The sequence below is a fragment of the Empidonax traillii genome, unplaced genomic scaffold (genome assembly GCF_003031625.1).
Source record: "Empidonax traillii isolate 1590-97213 ecotype Southwest subspecies unplaced genomic scaffold, ASM303162v1 scaffold87:size1256882, whole genome shotgun sequence".
Classification (NCBI taxonomy): Eukaryota; Metazoa; Chordata; class Aves; order Passeriformes; family Tyrannidae; genus Empidonax; species Empidonax traillii.
In genome coordinates, this window is record NW_020955280.1 from 448,913 (window position 1) to 475,049 (window position 26,137).

Consider the following 26,137-nt stretch of genomic DNA (forward strand, 5'->3'; position numbering starts at 1 on the left):
ATTGCCTTTTTCCTGTCCAGCTGTTTGTTTCTTCCTGTTATGGAAAACTGGAGGTCCAAGGACTGGCAAAGTGGGGAAGTTTTTGTACAAGTGGCTTTAACGGGGCTGTCTCTGCTCTGTCCCTTGTGGTTTTGGGTAACCCCTTGTTAGATCTCCAACTGAGTGCACTGCTCTCAGCCAGCTTAAACGTGGGGTTGGTTTGATTTCCAGGCAAACACGATGTCATCCGGGGTCAGAGCTGGCTTGGTGTCAGCAGATGTGCTGCGGAAGGAGCAGCAGGAGCTCCAGAAGCCAGACAGAAACATGAAGCACCTGGAAGGTAGGAATGTGGGAACGTGGCCCAATCCCCAGCTCACCTTCTCTTCTGCTTCGGCTGCTTTGGCTTTGGGTGACAGGCTCTTTGGGAGAGTAGGGCAAACAAAATGAAAGTTACAGCAGTTGGATTGCGTGAAGGTGGTGAAATGTTCCAAAATATGTGACTTGAGGCATCTATCCCTTCCAGAGGAATCCCGGAATGCCAAGACCGTGTTCCGAGACAAGTCTGGCCGCAAGAGGAACCTGGCACAGGAGCAGCTGGAGCAGAGGCTGAAGGCTGAAGCAGAGGCCAAGAGAGAAGAGCAATATGCCAAGTGGGGAAAAGGGTGAGGTGCTCCCGACGCTCCCCATCTCCTGCCTTTGGCCTGGTTTGGATCTGCGTGTGCTGTAGACCCCTCAGTTGTTCCCTCTGTTGCTGCACACACAGTGGGAGTTCAGGAGCGTGGCACATCCTGCAAACTGAACAAGTCCCAGGGAACGATTGCTTGGGTTTGGGTGAAACTCTGTGTTTTCCAGGCTGGCCCAGGAGAGGCAGCAGCAGCAGAACGTGGAAGATGCGATCAAAGAGATGCAGAAGCCCTTGGCCCGTTACATCGATGACCAGGATCTGGATCGAATGCTGAGGGAGCAAGAGAGGGAAGGAGACCCCATGGCTGCCCTCATCAAAAAAAGGAAGGCCAAGGAGAACAAGGAAAAAGGTTTGGCTCTGGAACTACGCCTGTGTGCGATTTAAGGCCTCAGCAGTGTAGAAAGGCAGCTGCTCTTCAGTAAATTGCTGGAACAGCTGAGTCCTGAGGGACTTTCTCTGCAGTCTCTGGAGTTATTGGCTTGTTACCAGTAATGGTGACTGTGATTTCCTAGCTCAGAGCAGGATCTGGTGAGTTAAAACTCGGCAGCGTGCAGTTTGCTGAAGTGTGCCTCTGGGAGCTTCCTGTGGGAGCTGTCCCTGGCTGGCAGGTGGCCTGTGCACATTGCCTGTGTGTACCTGCAGACACAAGAGCTCTTGGGTGGGTGAGGATGTGACCACCTGTTTGTGCTGAAAGCAGCTGTTCTGCTCTTTCCATTCCAGAAAAACCCAGGTACAAGGGACCTGCACCTCCACTCAACAGGTTTAACATCTGGCCCGGGCATCGCTGGGACGGTGTGGACAGGTACTTGTTCCTGTTAGAATAGAGTAAAAACAAGTGAATTGTGCTTCAGGGTGGTCATAGTGTAAAGTTACTGAATCCAGTTACTGGATGAGTGACATTGTTGGCAGTAGGGAATTTGAATAGATTAAGGTACCAGTGGGTGATGGGACAGAGGGGACAAGGCTGGTACTCTCAGGAGGGGTGTGAGTAACCTCAGAGGTGCAAATTATTGGTAACCACAGTAACCAGAGTAAATGTAGTGGAAAACTTGTAGCATCTCTACCAGGCTTTGTGGCTTCAGAAAAGCCTCTGGCCAGCAGCTTCTGGTCTCCTGGGTGTCCCTTTGCAGGTCCAACGGGTTCGAGCAGCAGCGCTTTGCCCGGATTGCCAACAAGAAGGCGGTGCAGGAACTCGCCTACAAGTGGAGTGTTGAGGACATGTAGGTGAGACAAGAACTGTGCAGAGCTCCTGGAGTGATCCCCTGGACATCACCCGCTGCCAAAGCTGTGAGGAATGGCCTGCTCTCCCTGGAACAAGCCCTGTCCTTGGCATTCAGTATCCCAGGGCCATCTTCCGAGAGGCAAGGCTGGATTTCCCTGTCAGCCAGGGACAACCTGCAGGGGCCACTGCCTGCAGGAGCCCCCAGCTCTCTGTGGAAGACACTGGTTTCTGGTCCCTTTAGTTATCTTGTAACAAACTCTTTTGTTCTATGCCAAATGCTTTGACCTCTGAGGGCAGTTCCCAAGTCTCAGGTGTCCTGAATCTCAGGTGAAAATGTGCTTGGTCACTAGAGAGTTACACTCGCGCAGTGGGTCGGCCTGCTCCAGAACTCAGCTTAAGTTTAGCCTCTGAACTTCTGCTGAGTTTGTGTAGTTATTGTGCTCTGTAGATCCCAGAGTCACCACAGTGCAGTGAAGTTCGAACTCAGCTTCTCCTGGCCCTGTCCAAGCAGGAAAGTGAGCAGGGAATGCTCTGGCACTAGAAGAGCGACCTGCTTTGGGCAGCAGGATCTTCTGGAGCGCCAGCAACTCTTTGTGGAGGGTCCATTTCTTGTGGAAGTAAACGTATGGAGAGTGGTTAAATTGCTTCCCTTATATTTTGGAGCAGCTGGTTCCCCCAGACCCTTCTGGACAGTGCTGATCTCGGCACTTCCCCAACGCTGCTGCCTGGGGCTCCAGTGTGAGGTGTAACAACCCCTCTCCTGTGATCAGATTTGTCAGTCTCAGAGCTGGAGACCAGGCAGAGCTTCCCTTATTCCCTGCATGCCAGAAAGCACTTGTGGAAATAAATACAGTTGTTCTTGCTGAGGTCCCAGGGAGCAGGGATGGAATGCAGGCAGCAGTTTCCATGGAGATGCCTCGGCTGCAGCAGTGGGCAGGGGCAGGGCAGGATCGCTCTTTTCAGGGATTCTCCAGCATTAGGAGGGCTGTGGGTGGGAGGGATAATGGCAAAATCTGCTCTGGAATGCCAGACTCTTGGGACTTCCCTTTTTTTTTATCCCTGTGTAACATTTCTAGCAGTCCTGGAATTGGTGTGTACACCTGTAAATAACACCTTTCGTTTTGTACGTGATTTTGTGTGGTGGTGGTTTTTCCAAGGTGGGTAAATCTTTCCCAGCCTGGGCCCTGTTGCAGCCTGTTGGGCAGGGAATGGTTTGGGAGTGGGAGGTGATGGTGTGAGGTGGGTTTTGTCATCCTGCTCAGTGTTTCCAGTTGTACTTTCCCCTTCTGTCATTAAGGTCCTATTTTTTTTTTTTTCCCTGTAACCTGAAGCAGGTGCAGCCTTGACAAGTGCAGCTCCACTTGACACACACTCATTTTTGCTCTCACTTATCAGAGTGCTGCTGGAAATGTAAAAAAACCTACTGTGAGATTGAGTTTGCCCTTGTGAGCAGAGTCGTCGCTCAGGTGGTTGCTGGTACCTTCCTCGCCTGCTTGGTGACAGTGGCTGCTCTTGCAGAGCCACAGTCACAGCTGGCTCGTGTCATAGCTGGAATTATAAGCTGCTCTTAGGGCAGTAAAGCAATTTTAATGCTGGTACTAAAAAAAGTGTTGTGCTTAGGACCTGAAAGCAGTATCAAGTTCTGCTCTTGCAGCTGATTTTGAAAGCTGGGGTTTAAAAATTTTAGAGGTGCTACCCTGGGGAACCTACTCATTCATCACAATGCTGGGTTTATACGTCTGGTTTATGTTTATTACCAGATATTTTACTTTTAAGATGTATCTATACAAAATGAGGGTATGGGGGAGCTCAGGTGAGGATCCTGTCCCCCCGTGTGCTGCCCAGGGAACAGGAAGGCAGGTTTGTCCCCGTGCCCTTGCTCTGCATCCCACATGCCCTGTCCCAGATGTGGCCTTGTCTGAGCCGTTCTGGCAGCAGAGCAGTTGGAAAATGCTGCGGGATCCTCTGGGACGGGTGGGGTGATGGAGATGGAGGAGTGACACCGGGACGTGGATCTCTTCATTAGTGGTTCTGGAAGGGCAGAGCCCCGCTCCTGGCATGGAGCAGCAGCTTTGATTAGCTTTAACCCAAAAAAATGAATATTAAAATCTTAATTTAATTTAAACCACTGTCATTCACAGTCATGGCAAACAGCGAGCAGAGTAATTATTATGCAAATGAGACAGATAGAAAAATGATTAATAATTGCGCAAATTAAAAATTATTGTAAACATCCTGTGACTAGTGATAAGTCGGGGAGGAGTGTGCGGGGGAGGCAGTGGGGCTCAGCCACCTCCTGCATCCCGATTCCCTCATTAGTGGGATCAGCTAACGAGGAGCCCAGGGGTGTTTGGGGGAAGCTGGGGCCTGGCTCCCGAGGGTGGGACAACAGGGCCGAGCTCAGAATCTGCTCCAGCTTCAGTCTTTACACTCTGTGACTCTGAGAAAAGCTGGGTTTAAGCCATTTTCCTCCTTTTTGGAGTCCCTCAGGTCCTGCCACTGCCTGTCTGTCCCTCTGGAGCGGGCACTGGCATCCCAGCAGCCTCGCCCTGCCCATCCCCCAGATGGGCACCTGCTAATGACCCTCGGAGCTTCCCCCACCAATTAACAAGCTGATTTGTCTGGTGTTCTGCTGCTGATTGCACAACAGTACTTCTTCCCCGTTTTCCTTTTATACTTTTGCCAAGGAGCAGGATAACACCAGTAATAGGCTCTCCCTGGCTCAGGGGCTTCTGTGGGCACTGCTCGTGTCAAGGACGAGCAATTAAGCTCGGCCTCACGCGTCGTAATTAGATTTTTGTTGATGAGCTCATGGTAATGTGTTTAGATTAAGAGCTTAATTCCTGGGGTGTGACACCGCCTGCCCCCAGGAGCCCTCTGCCCATGGGAGGGGGACTCAGGGGCTGGTTGGAGGGATGGTCCTGGGGATGGCCACCCTGTGTCTGTCCTGCCAACCTGTCCTGTCACACCTGTCCCTGCGAATGTGGCTTCTCTCCCCCCACCTGCCTCTTGGCTGTTGTTTTTTTAACAGCTCCAGCAAAGTGGGTTCTGGAAGTGCTGTGTTATTGCACCGTTTCCTGCTGAGTTCTATTATTTTTTAATTAAAAAGAGCCTGAGATTTGTCATTTAATTTCTCTCTAACTGGCAGCAGCTCCAGGTCGTGGGTGCTGGGAAGAGCTGGTGGCTCCCTAAATCGTCCCGGGCTTTCAGCACGGAGCATGGGGGAGGGTGCCACAGTGGGGTCCCCCCAGGGCACACACCCCCCCATTTCTTTTTGGGGGAGAAGAGTTTTTCCCGTCAACTGCCTCCCATGGCAGGGCTGGGAACGAAAATCCCTGAGACCGACAGGTTAGTGATTGTATATGCATATGTGCACTTTCCCTAATTATGGAATAATTAGGGACACGCAGAGATAAAAATTACTAATAATATTTACTCTAGACTCTATTTTTTTTCAATAACCTCTCTCTCTCTCTCTCTCTCTCTTCCTCCTTCACCGAGTCTTGGTGGAAATAACTTTGCAGATCCCAGTTAATGAATATTTGTAAATGCAAGAACATTCGGCGCCGGAATATCCAGAGGGCATCCTCTCTCAGCCTTGTGATTTTTTTTCACCAGATATTTAATATTTATGGTTCCACAGCCTCGTGAATAAAGAGCCACCCGCAAACCCCCAGGAGCTCGGGGGCCGGGATATTTATGGTGCTTCCTCTTTTCCTTTTCAATTACAAAGACACCTCACATAATTAAGTGCTAATAACCTTGTTAATCTAAAATTGATACTCTTTCTCCTGGCTATCTCTTAATAGAATTAAAAACAGATTAATAATCAAGGTTGGGAGACATGGCACGCAATCCAGGGAGAGGGGCCACGCTCCAGCCCCTCCCTGTCCTCCCGGGAGCTGGAGCAGGGCTGGGATGGGCAGCGACGGGAAGGGGGCTGGCAGGGAGATGTGCTTTCCCTCGTGCTCTTTACACAGCTTAAATTTTTAAGACAAACAGCCATGTAACACCATCTCCTAATGAAACTGTTTTATGTTAATTAATTATGTATCAAGGCTCATTTTCATGCGCAGCCCGGCTCCGCTTCCCCTCCGCCGAGCCTTTGATCTGTCAGAGGCTAAATGGGAGATAAATAATCAAATTGAGAAGCAGCCTGGATGGAAATAAACATGTTTTAGATGCGTTATCTGGTGGGTAGAGCAAGGCCCTGGGTAATTGGGCTTACGGTTCAGCCACGCTCTGCTGCACACCCAGGGCCTGGGAAATTTCCCGTGCCTCAGTTTCCCTGCGGCCACCCCAGGGGACAGCACCGTGTCCCCACCATGGAATGGGGCCACCCCTGCCTCCCCCAGAGTGTCTGCTCATCCTCTCCAGGAGCAGGAGGGTGTGGAGGACCCCCTCTGCACCACACTGATGAAGAATTTAAACTGCAGCATTTCTTTTTTTCCAGTCCACGGAAGATCCCGGCAGCTCCGGGCCACAGCCGCTCCGTGCCCGGGGTAGTTGGGATGCTGGCAGTGGACACCGTTTCGGCATAATTTAACACAGTCTCTACCAATTTGTTACATCCAAGAAGAGGCAGATGTGCATCCATATTCATTCTGGAGGAACTTCAGGAATTACAACTTCATCAGCCAAGGCCGCCCGCCACCGCCGCCAGCCCCAGTTCCTGTGCAGGAGGAGAAGGTGAGGATGGCAGTGCCTGGTCCCCTCTGTGGGGACAGGGATGGCAGGGCTGACCAGAGTGAGGCCCATGGCCTTGGCTGCTCTGGGGGATGCCCATGGCCACATCCCCAGTGACGGTGGCTGCTCCAGGACCCTCTGCCTGCTGGCACCTCTGGCCCCGGGGCCAGGTTGGTGCCCTGCTGTAAACCAGGTGTTGGTCCAGCAGTAACCGCCCTACAGAAGGAATTGCAGGTTATAACTGGAGTGCTTTATGTCCGCAGTGCCCCGGCAGTTGTTCTGGCCCGTGTGTAATTACCGGCTAACGAACGGATTTCCTCTTGAAGGGCCCTCCTCTGAGTGCTGCAGTGGATTAGGAGGGAGTTTATGGTATTGCAGCAGCTCCTCTTTGGGGTGTTTGGGTGGTGATGGGGTTGTTTTCTCTCCAGGGGCCGTGCCAGGACATTGGCCACATCCAGCCCTGCTCAAGGGGTGTGCCATGAGGTGCCCAGCCTAGAGGAGAGGAGCCCTGTTCCAGGCACAGGACATGGACACACCACATCCCCTCCCTGGCCAGCGCAGCTCCAGTGCTACAGGTGAGCACCCGCCACCTTCACCCGTGCCCTGGGCGGGCAGTGAGGGGGGAGCAGCGTTTGGCTCCCACAGGATGTCCTTGCTGGGATGCCAGTGTGTGTTCAGGAGGCTGTGCCAGGGTGCCATCGCAAATCCATCCCCGGGGATGGTGCCCAGTGGGACCAGCTGGCACCACCCAGCCCTGGGCAGCCTGGCTGGGTGTGCCACCACCCCTCCCAGCCCCACTGCCGCTGCTGGGAGGTGAAGCCGAGCAGGGAGCAAACAAAGAGAGCGCTCAGAGAGCCTTGTCCCCTCCAGCCTTGCCCCGGGCCCTGCCTTTGGGCTTCTGAAGGTTTGCTCCAGTGCTGTCAGTTCTCATTAATCCACACATCAAAGCTGGGGCTGCCAAACATCCTGGAGAGTTTGTGTGGGATTCCTCAGCGGCGTGGCAGGCGGGGAGGCAGAGGGGCAGCTGTGCAGGGGGGCTCCAATGCTCTGGCTCGTGCCCACGGACTCCTGAGAAAGTCCTGAGCTGCCAGGGCTGCATAGTGGGGGATGTCCCTGGACAAGAGACAACTGGACGTGGCACTCAGTGCTCTGGTTTAGTTGACAAGGTGGTGATCGGTCCAAGGCTGGACTTGATGATCTTGGAGGTCTTTTCCAACTTGTTCCAACTGTTTCTGTGATTCTGTGAAGGAAAGCCCCTCCTGCAGCAAGATCTCCCACGTGTGTCACGTGTGCAAGCAAGGAAAAGAGGTTTAGCAGGAAAACACACACAGAAAACCCTACAGAAGGTGCTCCTGTGCACTGGAGAGTGGGATTTGCCCACCAAGGTCCTCTCTGAGCTGCTGTCAGTGCAGACTGGGATTCCCTGCTCGGCTCTAGCGTGGCTCAGCATTCCTCGAGCTGAGCTAATCAGGTCAATGCATTTTTAACAGGGCATAGGAAATCTTTATATTTTTTGTCAGGCTCATTCTTCTCCCTCGTCTCTCTGTAGGGGCTGAATTATTTAATGCTGAATATCAAGCAGAGCTGGTTTCCCTTTGCCAGGTGCTGACGGTGCAGTTTCGGGCTGCTGAGATTGGCAGGTGGCTGCGCTTTGAGCTGGGCCAAGGGGGAACCCATTGTAGCAAGCAGATTACCTGCTTCCAGCTGGAATTACAGAGCATTGTGTCCCCCTTCCTGGCACTGGAACAAGAGGGATAGAGTTGGATAAGGGATGAGCACCCAGTGCCAGCACTGGGTGCTCACAAACAGCGCCGTTCCCAATTTTCCTGAACCCTAATCCTAACCTGTCTCCTGTGCACAGCGGGAATGTCTCCTGGAGTCTGGGTGTTGATTTCCACCCTGGGAAAGGGCTGGAAGAGCAGAGCAGGGTGCCAGGGGATGTGGCAGCCTCGCCCCAGCAGCTCCCTGGTTTGTGGTGTGTCCCTGATGGGGCTGGCAGTGCCCACCCGTGATGCCCATCATGACGGGCAGGGGTGGCCCGGAATGGGGTGACAGGCAAGGATCACCCGCAGGGCACACAGACACAAAAGGCTGGTTTGTGTATCGGGGTTTATCTTTCCCATTAATGGCTTTCTAAATTGGTGGCAGTGGAGCAAAAAACCCAATCTGAACTCGGAGCATGCATGATTACTATTGTAATAACCTTGGCTAATAAGAATATGATGTGGTGTTAGGCTGGGAAAGAAAACACATTTCTCATTAGCTTTTTGATTAATTACTCCACATAATTTCCTAGGGGGACATGCCTAGGACTGATTGCCTTTGCTTTTGACGCGTGGAAGTGGTTTACCTTAACTTAATAATTTTCTCGGTGACATTTTAATGGCAGGCCTCAATTAATCTCCAGTTGCTGGGTGGAGGGCAGGCCTCTCTAGGGGCTCAGAGCACCACCTTTGCCCACCCTTCTGTGGGGCAGGGCAGAGGATCTGCCTGAAGGCGAGCAATGCTCCATAGACAGTTCAGGCTCCAAGATCCTGGTCCTCCTTTCCCTGCCCCTTCCTGGTCATGCTTGGCCTTCCAGGGCTTTAAATACCTGGGAATGCAACAGCTGTGCAGCCACATCCTCACCCAGCACAGGCAGGGATCCAGCTGTTCAGAGGCATATGTTTACATGGCTTGGAAGCGACCGATTTCCTTCCGTGCGTTATAACATAAATATTTTACAGGAGCTAAAATATTCAGTGCTCGTTTGATGTTGCCACATGGAGTGGGATCAAATGAGGGTGGGAAGGAGGGGAAAACAGGAGAGGGGAGCAAGAAGAGACTCATTTGTTTCCCTGCCTGAAAGTGGAATGATGCTGCATATTTCTGTGTCGGGAAATTACCCAGAACAGCGATCTCTGCTCACTGCTGCGGGAGCAGGTGCTTGGCTGGCACTGCTGTGGCACCTCACGGAGCTGTATCCAACGGGACTGCAGGGGTAGTGCCAGCGTGGGAACTGTCCCAGTGGCACATCCTGCACCTGGGATGTGCATCCCACATCCCAGGTGCATCCAAAATCCCTCCCTACACTCTCCAGCCAAGCCTCTGCTCTATACCAGCATTAAAACATTGGCAGGTCCGGCCAAATTCCCCCTAAACGAAATATCAGCGTCATTCCAGGTCTCGCCCTGCTATCCTGGCATTTCTGGGGGTGCTGCCTTGGTGCTGCCCTGGGGGCAGCTGCCTGCTCTGCCCATGCCAGGGCTGCAGGATGGAGGGAGCGAGGCAGGGGGGTGCAAACCCTCAGGAGCAGGGATGCAGCCGCAGGCTGAGGAGCAGAGGGAAGCTGCTGCCCTGCACACTCGTATCCACTCCTGACAGCTCTGTGGGAGCAGGATTTGCTGGGCCAGCCGGGCTGGGAGCTGTGAGGCCAGGCCGAGCTCAGCCGAGCGTGCAGGGAGGATAGACGGGATTACCTCCCAAATCCTGCTCCTCCTGCTCCGAGGCTGCAGCTGCCTCCTCCCACAGCAGCACGGCCTGGGAGCCGAGGAGCAGCCCAAAAGGCACTGCCAAAGGTCTCTGCAGAAGCCCTGGGGCCTCTGTCTGGTGGGTGGGCACGGCCAGGCAGTACCCCCGGGCACGCCGGCCCCGCAGCAGGTGCTGACCGGGAGGAGAAGCGCCAGAGATATTTATGTTCCCATCCAAATGCATGGATCAAAGCTGACACTTTAATCTATTCAACAACATCTCAAGGATAAAAAAGTTGCAGGCAAATCACGGGCCTAAATTGGTAATATATTTTCGCTTGTCAGTTGACAAATCACTTTACAAACCCTTTCTGCATCTTCCTGTGGTTCCCTGAGTGTGCCAGGTTGGGATGTGCCAGCTTTCAGCCCCTGTATCCTGGGATTTGTGCCACACTCCTGCTCGTGGGAGATGCTCAGCGCAGCACGGAGTTAGGGCTGCTGGTACTTGGATTTTGTCTCTGGCCCAAAGTGTTTCTTCCTGTTACTCACATTTTACTCCTCTTCATGGCCATAAGGGTGGCTGGAGAGACAGTTGTCCCAGTCCACTGTGGTGGCCATGGCTCACCATCCCTGTGGATGCAGTCCAGGGTCCAGTGGAACAGTGCAGGAGTCCCTGCCAGACACAGTTTGGAGCAGAGGGAGCCGGCAGGGAGGTGGCACTCAGTGCCAAGGGGTTTTTCTGCCTTGACTTCTTTTTATTGAGTTTCTTTTTCTCTTCTTTCTCTCTTCTGGCCAGTGCCAGGCCGAGTTGATGAATTATCCCAATATATATTCTGTCTGGAAAGAAAACACATATCATATATATCTTTGACAAGTTATTATTCTTCCTTATCAGAATATGTGTGCATCCAGCCACGCCATAACTCACCCTCCGTGTTGCTCCCGTAAGCAGACGGGAGGAGCAGGGCAGCTCTGGCTGATCCCGTGTTCCCACGATGGCCCTGGCTGGGTGACCCCCCGCCCGGGAGTGCTGGGGTTGGGAAGACAAGCAGGGAGCACCGTGTGCCTCCACCGCCTGCCAGCGGGGGGGGCCTGGGCGGAGGCGAGAGCATCACGTCGAGCTAATTCGGCGCCTGCCTCACCTCCAGCTGATTGCTGCAAATTAAATTTCACGCCACTGAGCCGGAGGAGCCGGCGTGCGGCGCGGGAAGAGGGGTGGATGGTGGAGGCAATCTGCAGTGAGCTGGCACAGCCTCCTGCGCTGGCCTGGGGGGCACACAGGGTGCCTGTCGATGCTTGGTGCTTCCCGGGCACCCCCAGCCGGGTTGTGTCCCCCTGTGCTGGTCCTGAGCCCCTGCACAGCCTGGCACGGTGCTGCCCTGTGCCCCCGTCCTGCCTGTGTAGGGGATGCGCCAGGGGTTGGGTGAAAATCAGTTCACAGACGACTGAGCAAACACGTCTGGTTGTTCCTCTCTGGAATGACAGGCTCGGACTCTGGAATGAAGCCCAGCAGGAGACCAGCTCTGCCTGGGCTTCAGGAGTGAGGAATGACGGGCAGCATGGCGTGGAGCCGGCCCCAGGGGTGCTGGGGGTGCAGGGTGGGCTCCCTGGGGAGGGGAGGATGGGGATCCCTGCTGGTTGCCCAGGTGTGCTGTGCGTGACTGGGAGCAGCAGGAACGCTCCCCTCCCCACTGTAGTGCCTTTAATGTTTGACTTATTAAGATAATAACTACTCCATCTCCGCTGGTTTGAAACACGATCTAATAGGAATCTTACAACAAAAGTTGCCAAGCAGCCAGGCCAGGATTTACTAATAGACTCCGAGCGTGCTGTAACTGAGATGGAAATTAATTTAGTGATTAGGAGATTAATATATGGAGCAGAGCATATCCTTGCCTTTAAAGGCTGGGAGGAAGCACTGGGATGAGGCATTCCCGTGGTGCCTTCACGGAAGGGGTTCAACTCTTTAATCTCAGCGCTTCCTTCCAGGCTCCGGGGCGAGGCTGCGGGAGAAGCTGTGCTGCCTCATTTTCTATTAAATCCCGTCTCCTTCCCCAGGTGTTTGTTAGCATTCTTTTGTCTTCACAGACACCTGAGCCTGGCATTTGGGGAAAAAAAATCCCAATCCCCCCCCTCGCCTCCCAGGCGCTGGAATCCAGGACAGCGGCAGCGCTGGGAGCGCACACAGGGAGGGAAGCAGCGGCGTCTCGCAGCCTGCCCCCTTTTTATTGCTGTTGCTTGTGTTTAGCAGCAGCTGTGCATCCATATTTATTGAGGGGAAGGGAAGAGAAACCGATGGTAATCCCAGGAAAGTGGAACATCTTGTAATTATCCGGGTAGCTCGGCTGGCGTGGGCACACACGGAGCGTGGCCTGACTGGAGTGTGGCTCTGGAGTCCTGGCTCTGGGTCACTGGGGACAGGAGAGATGGGATGTTAAACATGCTCTGAGCACTGCAGAGGGAAAAGGGACTGATGGACAAGTCTGTCCCTCTGAAAGCAGTGGAGTGAGGAGCTCCATGGCTCAGTGGCTCCATGGCTGGGCTGGGGTCAGAGCTGCCTCCCTTCCCGAAACGGTGTTGGGACCAAAAGCTGGGGTGGGAGACAGCAAGTGACAGAGAATCTGTTAAAATCACAGCCCTGGCTGTGCTTGGAGCAGCAGGAAGAACAGGTGAGGTGGGAACCAGGAGGGAAATGGAAATGGCCCAAGGTGCCCATGCACCCCAGGGCCAGGGGACAGGATCCAAGACACTGCATGAGCCCCTGGCTCCTCTCCACCTGCAGTCAGTGAGGGAGCTGATGTTTCCAGAGGGCAAAATGTGATCTCTTAGAGATGCTGATAAGATTCCTGGCAGAGGGCAGGAGTGTGAGATGAAGAGAAGCGTGAGTGTGTTTCTTCTCCCTCCTTTTTTCTCTCCCCTCGCTGTCTGCGGCACAGCCTTGCAAGAAGAAAAGCTTGTGGGCATCTGTGCTTTGCCTCTGCCTTCCCTGGGGGCCATCAATATGCAGTGGCTGTTACCTGGGCAGGGGCCCTTCCCTCTGTACCGTCAAGGTCATGGCAGGAGCTCCTTGCTGCTGCAAGAGAGGACAGTCCTGGAGCAGAGCAGGGATGCTTGGGCAGGATGCTCTGCCCTGGAGGAGGAAGAGGAGGAAAGGTTCCTCGTTGGCTAAGGTTGATGCTGGTGGCATTACAAGGTGCAGCCAGGCTCCAAGAGCCTCTCCCAAATCCGTGGTGCAGTATTTTCCCAGTGGGAAATCAGCCTTGCTGTTCTCAAGGAGTGAAGGTGGGCAGGCAGCAGCCCTGCTGAGGACAGGGTTTCTGTCCATCCCTGCTCCCCAGCTCCTGGCACTGGGATGAAGGCAAATATTTGGAGACCGGCAGAGCCCGGCTTGCTTCAGACAGAGCCGGCAGGCTCTCGGAGGCTGGGATTAATTTGAAGGAATTTACTGGTGGGGTTTGTGGCAGAGAGAACAGTTTGCTTATTTCACACTCGTATGGCCACCTGCTACGAACTGTTTGTTCAGTTTCAAATTCTTTAATTAAAATCAACATAAAACAGATTGAAAACATCCCAAGAAGGGGATGCTTGATTTGCTGGAGGATATTGCAGCAAACGAGCCAAAGCGCTCAGAAGACGCCGGATCACGGGGAGCGCCCTGGGCGGGCGCTCGGCGCTACAGGTTGGGCCTGCGTGGGCCACCAGCCCGGGGCTGAAGGCAGGTGGCCCTGGGGCATGTCACTGCTGGGGTGGGGTGTGCATGCTCCCTCCTTCTTTATTAGGATGCCCTCCTTGGCATGGCCATCCCGGCAGTGCCCGGCGGGCGCAGGCGCGCGGCGGCGGCTCAGCCCTTTGCGGAGCTGATCAGAGGCCTCCTCCAACAAACATCAAAGCTTCAATTAACGGGGGCCGCGTGCGACCCTCTTGCAGAGCCCAGATAAGAATAGAAATTTTCCCCTGGAAAATGGATTTGTGTTTAGCTGCGTGTGCCGGGCGGTAAATGACCTGCTCGGCATGGCGCCGGAGAGGGGCCGGGGACAATTACGGTGCTCATTGGGAGCCGGTTATCTGAAGGAAACAGGCACGCTGCTATTTAGCTGTCTAATATCCCAGTGGGAGGGGAGGCAGAATTAAAACCCGTCTCTTTTCAGAGCCGTTTCAATCTGAAGGATTCTTCCTTTATGCGCTGGCTTTTCATTTCAAGGGGCTTCTTCCTCTCTCCCAGGCCCTTATTTGCGTGTGGCCGCCTGCGATGGAGAAGGACAGCGAGGGGAAGGAGGGCTGGCTGGGTCTGCACCCTGACACGGAGCCTCAGGGTGCTCGGGGAGAGGGAGCAGCCTCTCTGTGGATTCCTCGCAGCGCCGGCGGCTCCCGCTCCGATCCCGGCGAAACAATAACAACCGTGCAGTGCAGAAAGTTAATCCAGAGCCAGACGGGCGTTTTAATAACTGGAAAGGTTAAAACAACCCCTCTCCGGCTGCGCGCAGGCTCCCGCCAGCTCCCGCGCTCCTGCGGGTCTGGGAGACCCAGAGCACCATGACTGTATTGATTCAATTATTCTCTACAATGTAATACTCTGCATTTCTGTGATAGCAACAAACAGAGTTGAAAGACATACAAAAATAAATGATCTGAAAGTTAATATGGCTGAATGAGCAGCTCTGAATGAGGGGAGAGCGCTTTGGTTTTACATTGTGGAATCAATGGTGTGCAGAACAATGTCCTCCCTTCCCCGGGGCCCCCGGGGGCCCTGCCTCAATCGATCACTATGCAAATTAATTGAATTCATGAAACCTGCATCGCTGGGTAATTGATGCTTCTTATAATTACCTCCGAGTTATGAGCTTTTAGGGGATTTCATTGATTCCTGCTCGGGGAGAGGGCGAGGGCAGGTTCTGGGGGGACTGGCTGTGGCGCTGGGGGCTCACCGGGATCCCTGGGTGTGACAACCACTGCCCAGAGCTGATGGCACTTTCAGAGCCTGGATGCTGCGGGGTTGCAGCCCCTCGGGAAAGCCTCTTTCTCCTCCCCAGGGACCAGAGGGACACGAAGGGGAAGGTGACAGGTGCCGTGGGTGCACATGGCAGGGCCGGCCGTGCCTGGCTGACGGATCGTGCAAGTGAACAGGTTGTATCCAAAGGGATAATAGGCTTAGATAGCACATTATTTAAGAAAAAGGGACAGGCAATTGAGCTCTGCAGACTAATTAGATTAAGTTGATGAGCTCATCAGTATTGTGTGTAATTAAGATTGGAGCTAATTGCGGCTGTTTGATGCCCCGTTATCCGAGGTGTCCCTTGCCCTGCTGGCGAGAAGCGGCTGGGCTCCCTGGGCTGCTGCTCCCTCCAGGAATGAGCAGGGAACATGTGACTGTCCCCAGTTCCGAGCTGGTGGCCAGGCAGGAGAGAATCTGGAGGGTTCCTCAAAGGGGTTTGTGCCAAAGAGAAAGAGCAAAAGGGGCATGGAATGGGGTGGATGGAAAGTAAGAGAAGCTGAAGCCAGCCCAGGTTCCGAGGGAACTGCAGGCATTGCTTGCTCTGGATGATGGATAGGATTTATCCAAACGGATACAGCGCTTCACAAGACGGACAGTTCTGGCTGTGATGTGCTGGCTGGAGCGCTGGTGCAGCCTGGGTACAGCTTTTATCCGTGCTCTTCCCTATTTCCTATCTGATCTTTTCTCTTGCTCTTGCATCATCTCCTTCCCGCTTCGCTCCCTCTATCCCTCCACCTCCCCTTCTCTCTTCCGCAGTCTCACCTGCCTCACCCTCCTGTTCCCCCGCAGAACTGCTTCGTGCTTCCCCAGGCCCTGTGTGGGTTCATTCCTGGACCCTCTGTCCAGCTTTGGGAAGGAGCTCACAGCCCTCCTCCCCCAGCCCTCCGGGATGTTCCCATCCCAGCGCTCAGGCCGGTGCCCGCCCCGGCACTGCGCTCCCTCCGCTTGGGGCTCCTTGTCTCCGTCTCCAAGGTTACACAAACTGCTTCCTGCTCCTCTCCTGAGCTCCCAGTGGGATTTCCCGATGCTGTTCACCAGCTGGGTTTTGTTTCTCGTTTCCTTTCCCAGTTCTCCCGCACCTTTCTGTGCCTGGGCACTGCATCCTCCCTTGGAGAGCATCCTTTGCCTACGTGGCTGAAGGGAAGGCAGGACTTTGCACAGCCTCTCTCTAGAGAAATTCCCCTGTAACTCAGGGCTGAGCATCCAGAACCACTCCAGGGCACCCTGGCTGATCTGGCAGCTGTTGGGAAGACCCCAGGCTGCTCCCCCGAGGAAGGGTGGGTTCCCACACGGGCTGCCTTTGGGGAGACAAAGTGAGGAGCTGCTCATCCTGGTGGGAATCAGGGCAGCAGGAAAGCAAACGTGAACATACAGGGTTTATTTTCTTATTGCTGGCTGCCGTCGCAGCTGTGGGGGCAGGAGCAGGCTCAGCCCCCCGACATGCACCCTGCAGTGCCTCTCGGTGCCTCTCTGCCTGTCCCCTTATCACAGAGGGGCTCCTCAGGGCTAGAAAGGGGCTTGGAGACCTGCCAGACCCCCCAGAGCAGATGTCCCCACAGAAACCCCTTCAGAGCGAGCATTTAGGGACACCGCCTCGAGATAATGACAGGGAGGTTTAACTCTAATCCTTTCTGCGGGGGCTTTTCAGTTCTTACAGCCTGGAAAGTGGTTTGGGGGGAGGGCAGGGGGGGAAGTTAGGCAAACCCCAAACCCCTTCCCAGATGTATGAGCAGCCTGAAATATCTCTGGCTTCTCTCTCTGCAGTAACTGAAGGGAACAGGAGCAGATGTTTATAGGTCACGCTGCTGGGTTTTTTTCCCCTTTCTTTTAGACGAAGAGCTTATTTTTCTGCAGTTTCTTCTGCTAGCAGAGAGCTGTTTTGCAGTGTTCCCTCTTCATGGGCAGCAGCACCGGGCACCAAACCCTGGCAAGTGTCGGGGTGCCGGCACCCCCCCGTGTTGGAGGGGATACTCTCGGGCACAGCGAACCCCCAGCAGTGGTGCAGGGACACTGAGCCCTGGAGAGACCCTCGCAGAGGGTGGGCGAGCCCCGGGCTGTCCCCGCGGCGTGGACAGGAGGTGGCACTGCTGCACCGGCGCAGGGACCCGCATCCCCGCGCCGCCGCCCGCCCCGCGCCGCTGCAATTAGCGACAGGCTCTAATAAGACCCCCAGCGCCCCGCGGTGCCCCCCTGGTCGCAGTGTCCCCCGAGATGGCAGCCTGGTTCCACCAGGTCAGGACTGACCGTGTCCCCAGGCCGCTGGTGGCCCCGCGGCACTGAGGATGCTGCGAGGGTTGCCCCCACAGATGTGTTGGTGCCCCAGGAGCTGTGGAAGGCAGAGATGTCCCTGCGAAGTCCTTTTATCTCTGTAGGAATAAAGGCCCTTTCTGCCTCCTGCCAGGCACCCAGCTCAGCCACGCAGTGGGATGTGACAGGTCAGCAGTCCCTAGTGCAGCCCTGGTGCTTTTGGGGTCACAGCACCCAGCCCAAAACCAGCCAGGGAGAGCCTGGGCCTGTCCCCCCTCCCAGGGGTATCGCCAGATGTATCTCCCTGTTTCCTTTAGCATGGGAGAAGGGCAGAAGGACTGATCCTCCCTCCAGGGGCACATTCCCAAAGGAAAGGTCTTGGAACAGGAGAGATTGCTCTCTCGAGGCTTTTCTTTTTGTGAAAGCTCTTTTTGAAGTGGGGAGTTTGGAGCAGAGGAGAGTTCAGACAGATCTGATTCCCCTATCTCAGACAAACACACTCGCCTTTCCCTGACTGCAGATCAACAGGACATGTTCCAGGGAAAGATCATCTCGAAAGAAATGGATTTTCCCCCTACTGCTTTGCCATTTTTGCTTGTATTTCTGAAAGCTGGAGTGACGGGTTGTGAACTTTAAGGAGCGATTTCTACTCCTTGCTCTCATCTGACATGTGGGCAGTGGGACTGCAAGCTGAGGAGGGAGACAGGGCTGGAACAGCTCGGGGGAGGATGCAGGGAGCGAGGCAGCAGCATCCTGACTCCCAAAGCAGCTTCTCCTCTGAGCCTGCTGTGGAAACTTTGTGCAGGGCGGGAGGTGGCTGTCGGGAAGGGGCAGGGCTGGGGCCCCATTGCTGGGTGCCCGGGGGATGCTCCGTGCAGGGGGCAGTGCCACAGCAGTGCAGGCTCGGTGCTAATTGCAGGAGCAATAAACACCAGGAATATCAATAGAGTGATGGCATTTAATTAATACCCAATGGCTCATATGGATTTCTACATTAGATCCACATTAACATGAGATTCTCTGGTCCTGAGTAATTTTAAGGGACAAATGCTTAAGGATTAGTGTAGGTGTTCCAGCCCTTCCCATTGCCAGGGACAGGGAGGTCACTGGAGGTGTGTTGGGATGGCACCTGCCCTGTCCTTCCCCATCCCTGGGGGTTCTGGCTCGTTCACCTATCACAGGGCTTTCCAGCAGGTCCTGCCCAGCTGGGCTGGCCACATCCACAAACAAAAACTCTGAGAAATGGGAATGGAGTTTCTGAGCTCCACCCAAACCCGGCACCCTCCACATTAAGTGGAGCCCCCCCCAGCCCCGCAGCCTTTTGAGTTTTGTATGAAACACTCATTATACCTTTGGTGTGACAAATGATTGAAAAGTGTAATTTGAAAGCTAAGCTCCCCATCACACTCTTCCCTATTGTTTATTTGCCAGCTCCAAACGGGTTGGCTGCCAAGGAAAGTAATCAGAAGGTAATAGCCTGATATCGGATGAATCCCCAGAGCTGCCAGCAAGCTGGAAAACTACAATCTCGGTGCCGCCTGCAGTATTGATGCGCTGAAAATAATTGTGTAGAACAGCAGAGCTGGGATCAAACTTGGGCTGACACTTGGCGTTGTACGGCTCGCGTTCAGCGCAGTCTGATGTGGTTATTTGTGACTGGCTCGGGGCAAGGCAGCCAAAAGTGTCTCAGGGAGGGCTGCTGTGCTCTGTTTGCCCATGTAGATGAGAAAACACCTTCCCAAAGCAAAGTGCATCTCTTTATCTGCGTCCCTCCCTCCCTGCCTTGCTTCTCGCTTCCCCTCTTGCTGCGATCCTGGGAAAGTGTTGATTTTATTGAGTGTGGCAAGTGGCAGTTCATTAAAAAGTGGGAGCAGATGGGGAAGGGATTGTAGAAGAAGATTAATGATGCGCACCGACAACTAAATCGGCCCAGGTTCTGGAGTAAACACAATCACGCCGGCTTCCTGGGAGCGGGTAATCCTCCTCTGTCAGCTCCGGCCTCGTTAGCCGGCCGGCAGGGCCGGGAGCTAACGAGGAGGGATGCCACGGCAGCTCCCGGCGCTGAGGAGAGGATGGCAGGCATGACGTGGCTGCTCTGGTGGTGGGCACCACGGCTCTGGTGACGATGCCAGCAGGTTCTGTGGCGAGGGCTGGGAGTATCCATGGAGGTGGCAGGGCTGGTGCGTGGCATTCCCGTCTGGGATGCTGGGTGACGCTGCCGGCTGGGGGAATCAGAGCTCCTGAACTGGAGGATTGGGATGGCTCATTAAGCATGTTAAATTCCTGCCAGCAGCCTCCCTTCCCAGCCATGACAAAGCTCGCCTTTCCCCACCTGCCTCACCTGTCCCGGCCCCGTGGCCCGTCCGCCGGGCTGTGCCGTGTGCTGCTGGAGCGGCCGCTCACCGGTGAGCGTCTCCACCGCCGGATTTAAATACAGGCTACATTTGTCTTGCAGCAGGACGGCTGGCTCCTGCCAGCCTCCCCTCCGGAGGACAAGCCTTTCATTATGGATGGGGCTGTAATTTTGCTGCAATTTCCAGAAGAGCGCCCAGCTCCCTGTTTAAGTGCCAGCAGGGAGGGGAGTGGGATGGGGCACGTCGGTGTGTTGCATTTGGTAGCAGCAGGGAGCCCCCAGGGACTGCTGCCCCTCTCGGATGTCCTGGGAGATGCCACCCCTCAGGGGGCTGTGGAGCAGGATCCAGGCAGGACGTTGCAATTCCATGGATCCACCCAGGGTACCATCCCTGCTGATGGGACACGATTTTGTGTCACTGCTGCTGTCCCTGCCACGGCCACCCGGCACAGGGGGATGCTGCCAGGGAGGGCCACTGCCCAGCTGAGCCACCGCCAAGGGCATAAATAATTTAATAAAGGAACTTTGGAAATTATATCGTCCTAAATAATATAATAAACCCTAATTTACTCACATTTATCTCCCGGAGTTTTTTCTGAAAGCAGTAATCTTGCATCTTCTACAGTGATGGATTAGCAGGAAGGAAACTCCGCTGGGGAATAAAAACCCACATCGTGTAGTTTTTGACATGTTATTATTCAGTTTTATCTTGGGTTGCTCATTCCTGGGCCATTACTCATGTTCGCAGGGATTTTTCTCCCCCCTTATTTATTTATTTTTATTATGACCAGAAGCAGAGATGTCAACAAATCATCCTACTTTCCCTGCTCCATTTGGAGAGGCTGGGGGGGTTCCTGGGGGCACCCCACGCCGTGGGGCACTGCAGAGACCAGGGAGGATGGCACCGTGCCGGGTCCCACTTGCCCTCCCTGCAGCGCTCCGGCTGTGGCGGGCGGGGAGGGACACGACTTAATTAGTCTGTGAGTTTCTACCAGATCCAACTGATGGAGCAGATCACAGTTCTGCGAGTTCTGCTTGTTCTGAGGGGGCTTAATAAAATAAACCAGGTGGGGAGCCGGGGTCTGGCAGGGCAGGGTGTCATGGGGTGATGTTCTGGCATCCGCGGGCAAGCCGGCACTGTGTGTGCCACGGCCCAGGAGGGACATCACAGGTGGCACTGCTCCCCTTCTCCCTGCGGGGTGGCTGCATCAGTGCCAAGGACTCAGGAGCCACTGGGAGCTTTAATTATTGCTAAAACTTGGGCTTTATTGCTTATTAGCTGTTGCAAGTGGCAATGCAGGATGCAGTACCCAGCGCGGTCCCCTCGGAGGGAAGGATTTTTGGCTGCCTTGCTTAAGTCACAAGGAGGTTATTAAATAACTGCAATTACACGAGGAGTGCCAGGATGGTGCCTCTCATTTATTACCACTGCTCTGTTTATTCCCAGGCTCGAAAGAAATGGTGGGAATTGGGGCAGTCAGGGCCCAGCAGAGCCTCTGTGGAAGCATTGCCCTGAACCCCAGAGCAGAGTGGGTCAGAGTGGCCCATCCCAGCGAAAAAACAGGAAAAAATTCTTTGCTTTGAGAGTGGTCAGGCACTGGAACAGGCTGCCCAGGGAAGTTGTGGCTGCCCCATCCCTGGGAATGTTCAAGGCCAGGTTGGATGGGGCTTGGAGCAACCTGGTCTAATGGAAGGTGTCCCTGCCCACGGCAGGGGGTGGAATGAGATGAGCTTTAAAGTCTCTTCCAACCCAAATCATCCTGTGATTCTACAAAACCAGACCCAGCAGTGGTGGTCAGCAGAGCAGAACTGCCCCAGCTCCGCTCCCACCCCTCCTCATGCTGCTGCTCCAGCTGGGCAGAGCAGACAGGCGGGAATCACTTTCTCTGTGTACAAACAGAGAGCAGCCCTGCTTGTCTGTGTGTGCTGTGAATGTGCCTGCTGCACACACACACTGAAGATATCTATACGTAGATACACACGCACAGGGGCTGGGCTGGGAAGCACGCAGCTCGCAGTGGGAAGGGGCTGGCAGAGCAAAACTCCCTGGAAGACATCCAAAATACTGGAATGATGGAACAAATGAGCCCCCCAGCTGATGGGAGAGGCAGGACTGCTTTCCTTTCTCCTCTGCTGCTGCAGGCACTGACTGTCTAGGGGCTCTGCCTCCCCTCCCCCCGCCCAAACATCCTTCGCATCATCCTCGTGGAAGAATCAAACTGGAAGAAGCAAAGCAGCTTGCAGTGCTGAGAGAGGGTCTGCAGCACTGCGGGGGGATTCTGCCCAACCCCCAGCCCAGTGTCCTGCACAGCCCAGGCCCCACTGGGGTATGGGATTTGGCACAGCTCTCCCACGGCCATGAACCCCACAAGCCTGGCCAGCAGCTCCCTGTTTGCCCATCCCTCTCCAGGTTTGCTCAGCTGAAGCTGGACCGTGGTGGGGAAACGAGTGGCTCTTTATCCTCACGCTAATGAAGAGCCGGCGAGCGCTGCCCGTTAATAACCTGGCAGTGGATGGTGTGTGCAGAGGGCATGTGGACAGGACAGGGGGTTTTCCTGGCAACACCCATCCAGTCACTGGTTTTCCAACAAGCCCAGGCTCTGCAGCCACACCAGCATCTGTTTTCTCCCGTGTCAGCGCTCGGCGCTTCCCCCCACACCGGCAGCAGCTCCCGGCTGCCTGCTCTGATGGCACGCAAGGAAATCACATTTATTGCAAATGGGGATGTTATTGAGACAAACAAGGAGATTATTTGGGGCTCCTGGAATTGTCAGTGCGGGATGTTTAATTAGAGCTCAGCTGTAACACTCATCATTCCCCGCCGCTCCGCTCTGATCCCGGCTCTGTACCCCGAGGCTTCCCCACCACACAGAGCACGTGGAGCCGGCTCGTTCCCCAGCTCCCTCCTCAAATACCTGCTCCAGACTCTCAAGGTGAGCACGATGGGGGTCAGCCGTGCTCCAGCGTTGATTACAGAGTCGGCAGGAGCTGCTAAGATTTCTAATTAAGATTAAAGAATGCACACAGCTTATAAATGCTTCCCAGGAATGTATAATTTGATTTGCTTGTTTTCTTGTGTCTCCTGCTCCAGAGTCAGCTCAGATGGCTCCTGGCCGCAGGCTCCAGCTGCTCCTTGCCTGTCCCAGGGATGCAGACCGAGGATCTCGGTGCCGCTGCCTCTCCTGCAGCATCCTGGGCAGGAGTGGCCCTGGAAAACACCCTGGTGAAGGTTCAAGGAGGACAGGCCAGGGCCCCCCGGCCAGGTGCTCAGCTATTTTGGGTAGGGAGAAGGCATGATCAGCCCACAGCAACTTGAAAGAGAGCTTAGATATGATTCCTGCACCAGGAGGGCCACCAGTGGGTACTGGTGTCCCTGGCCCCACCGCTGGTCCCGTTCCCAGCCTGTCCATTGGCACAAGGCAAACCTGGAGCCACAGAAGAGCTCTCCACTTCAGGTACCTGAGCAGGGGGACAGCTGTGCATCAATATTTATTCAAAACTCCCAGGAAACCTGGATGAAGTGTAATTATCTCAGCTCAATCAACCTGGATTAGCATAACATCCAGTCACCCATCAGACAGGGTTTGATTTCTGGGATCAAAGCCGCGCTGTAGCCGCTGATGAGGCGGGTGCAGGGGAGGTGGGAGAGGGAAGCCGTGTCCGCTGCTCGTGTCTTCCCGGCCCTCCAAGTTAACTTTTCCCTCCCAAACTTCATCCTGCCAAGCAGGCCCCGACCCGCCGAGTGCCCACCGCGCGCTCCTCGCTGCGCAGCATCGCTCCTCACGCAGCATCCAACCCTCTGCTCACTCCCCTTAATTAACAACTAAATATAGATCTTAATTAAGGCACTGATGAATTTAATTTGGAGTGGCATTACTGCCTTAACTTCCAGAGCTCAACGCCTTGTTTGGATAATGTATAATATAAGCTAAATGAGTGCTTACTTGTTACCACCATAAATAATTCCTCACAAATCCCTTCAGATACGTCTCAGTCACTAATCCATCTCCTCCTACGGAATATTCACAGGCACCAAGCGTCTTCCTGCAGATTTTAACATAAATCTCCAAACCTCGTGCCAAGTTCCCCCCTCGGAGCCTGGTGCCTAGCGGGAAGGGGAATTGGAAAGGTGGCAGCATGGGGTGAGAGGATGGGGAGTTTGGTGTGAAATCACTTCAACCCTGGTGTCCCCTTCAAGGAGCCTGGGCTGAGGATGCCTGGCAGCTCCCAGGATGCTCCAGGGGCACCACATCCTCCAGGTGGGAGCAGGTCCTGCAGCACTCAGCACAGTGCTGACACGGGATCATGGCCAGGGGATGCAGGTGGTTCTGCAGGTGATGGAGCTGGAGCAGGGCACTGGGGGCACCACATGGATACCTGGATTAGAGCCAGTGGGAGGGCAGCTATCAGCTACAGCAGGAAGTCGGGTAGTCAGGAATCAGCTCCTGCCTCTGATTAAATAACATCCACAATCATTTTCCTCTGCAGAGCAAGTCCAGAGAAATAAAGAGAAGAGAAATAAACCCCTACGTTTGCTCTGCACTCAGCCCCGAGCTGTGGTTGTGTCTTGCTGCTCAAAGGATTTCTGGGAAAGCTCCACCACTTTTATTCCTTAAACACAGAGCAAAACAATCAATGGGGTTTTGATATCGCCTAAGCCCTGCCAGCCTGTTCATGGGAAGCAGTGGTGAGTGGGTAGAGCTGTAATGGTCTGAAAAGAAACAGGCACGGGAAAAGGCACAGCTGGAATTCCCAGTGCTCCCAGTTGCTCTGTGCAGCCGCTGCACTGACTCTGGACAGATCAAACAAGGATCTGCACATCCCTGGGTGTGGCCTGGGGAGGGTGCAGGTGGGACTAACCATGAGCCACCCTCTGCTCCAGGCTCCTGGCTGCCTTCCCAGTGGATCACAGGCAGCCAGGCAGCACTCGAGGAGGGACAGGAGCTGGAGCTGTGCCCTCACCCTGCTGGTGGCAGCAGTGCCATCACCCTGCTAATCACAGTGGGCGCTCAGCCGTGCCCTGTGCACTGGGCTGTCAGGATGTGACCCACATTGGTGTGATAAAAGCCAGTGAATCCCACTCTTGGGTCATGGGGACATCTGTCCCTGGCAGGGGAGGACACGTGTCCCCAGCCCTCCCAGGGCCACCAGGGTGCCATGGCAGCCCCGGGCAGGCCCACGGCCGGGCTGGGCACTGCTCTCTGCCCCGTCCCCGCTCCGCCTGTCTGCTCTGCTTCCCTGCTCCCTGCTGTCCCGGTGCAAATCATTTGCTCAGATAACAGATGACGTGTTTATCCCAAGGGGTACAAGCCTGAATATTAGGATGTCAAAACCAGCTGCATTTGCAATACGTTACTGTCAAATGGAGAATAAAAAGGGAGTTGCAGTTATTTAATTTGGTGCCAGCGCAGGAGAGCGGGAGCCGGGGGAGCAGAGGCTGCTCCTGGGCTGGGATCCAGCCCCCTGGACCTGGCAGGAGCTGCCTGGGGGGCTGGGGAGGGCACGGGCTGGGGGTTTGGTGCCGGGAAGTTGCTGCATTGCTGCACTGCCTCTCCTCCCCCTCACACCAGAGCCTGGGAGCGGGAGAAGCCGCCTCGTCTGCGGGCAGGTCACGGGGGGCACGTGGCAGCTCATTCATCCGTGCCAGCAAAATCTGTACTTTAAAAAATTTGTTGGGAAAAGAAAGGCTTTTTTGAAGACAAACATCCCAGCTCCTTGGGGAAGGCTCCGAGTTTGCAGAATACCAATTAAAAATATAAAAGTGCTTTTTAAAAAATAAATCTATAAAGGCAAGTTCTGAGATCAGGAGAGGGGGCTGGGGGTGGGCTGGCACATTGTGTCCTTTGGCAATAACAAGTCTAGAGGAGGGAAGGGAGGACTGAAGAATAGTACCTGCTGCAAATCAAAGGCAGCAAGGTGTGTATCCAAGTGCCTCAGCCCTTTGGCTGGCTTGGGCAGAGCTGGGTGCCAGGGGAGCTGCCACCTCCTCCCACCTCGTGCCCTGGGAGAGCGGAGCAGCACGTGCTCAGTGCCATCATGTCCCTTTTGCCCCCTCTGAGCCCCCTGGCCCCATGGCAGCACTACCTGCCTCAGGTGACCTTCACAGAGGCGGCTGAGGGGCAGGGGACATTCATCCTCTGTCACCTCAGGGCTCAGTGAGTGACAGCCTGCTCATGGCAGAGACCAGAGCCTCCCTGCTGATGCTGAGATAATGCACTGGGTAATAGTTTTCGACATATTTCATTGAAATATAACAAAATATTTGCATAGCTTTATTAGATAAAGGGGAGCTGACTGGAGGCAGAGCTCTTTTGGAAGTACGATGTGAAAATTCATTTAAAATGAAAGAATCTGGAAGCTTAAGTTTATGGTAATAGATTGATCGCCCAGAGTACCTGATGACTCCCAACAAATAGATCTGGGCTGCTGCATCCTGTTTCCCTGCCTGGCTGCTGCCCTGCAGGTACCCAGTCCCCATTTATGGGGTGAACTGGGGCCATGGATGCCAGCTCTGAGCCGGACT

The 26,137-nt window shown here is 54.7% G+C and overlaps 1 protein-coding gene and 1 long non-coding RNA gene across 4 annotated transcripts; both read left to right on the forward strand.

The window, feature by feature from the left end:
• Window positions 1-198: 198 nt before the first annotated feature.
• Window positions 199-3,298, forward strand: BUD13 (BUD13 homolog; the record flags this gene model as incomplete). The annotated part of the gene is made up of 5 exons (XM_027881310.1): window positions 199-319; window positions 503-641; window positions 832-1,013; window positions 1,385-1,466; window positions 1,795-3,298. Coding segments are annotated over 5 exons (618 nt in total), but the record flags the coding sequence as incomplete, so codon positions are not given.
• Window positions 3,299-5,057: 1,759 nt separating this feature from the next.
• Window positions 5,058-24,495, forward strand: LOC114056302. 3 transcript variants are annotated; one of them, XR_003570976.1, is made up of 5 exons: window positions 5,058-5,234; window positions 6,264-6,575; window positions 7,001-7,147; window positions 22,706-23,069; window positions 24,103-24,495. It is a non-coding gene; the product is annotated as an uncharacterized LOC114056302 (long non-coding RNA). The 3 variants fall into 3 exon arrangements; XR_003570974.1 differs by lacking the exons at window positions 22,706-23,069; window positions 24,103-24,495 and adding an exon at window positions 14,244-14,665; XR_003570975.1 differs by lacking the exons at window positions 22,706-23,069; window positions 24,103-24,495 and adding an exon at window positions 14,244-14,665 and having other exon boundaries at window positions 6,340-6,575.
• The last annotated feature ends 1,642 nt before the right edge of the window (window positions 24,496-26,137 follow it).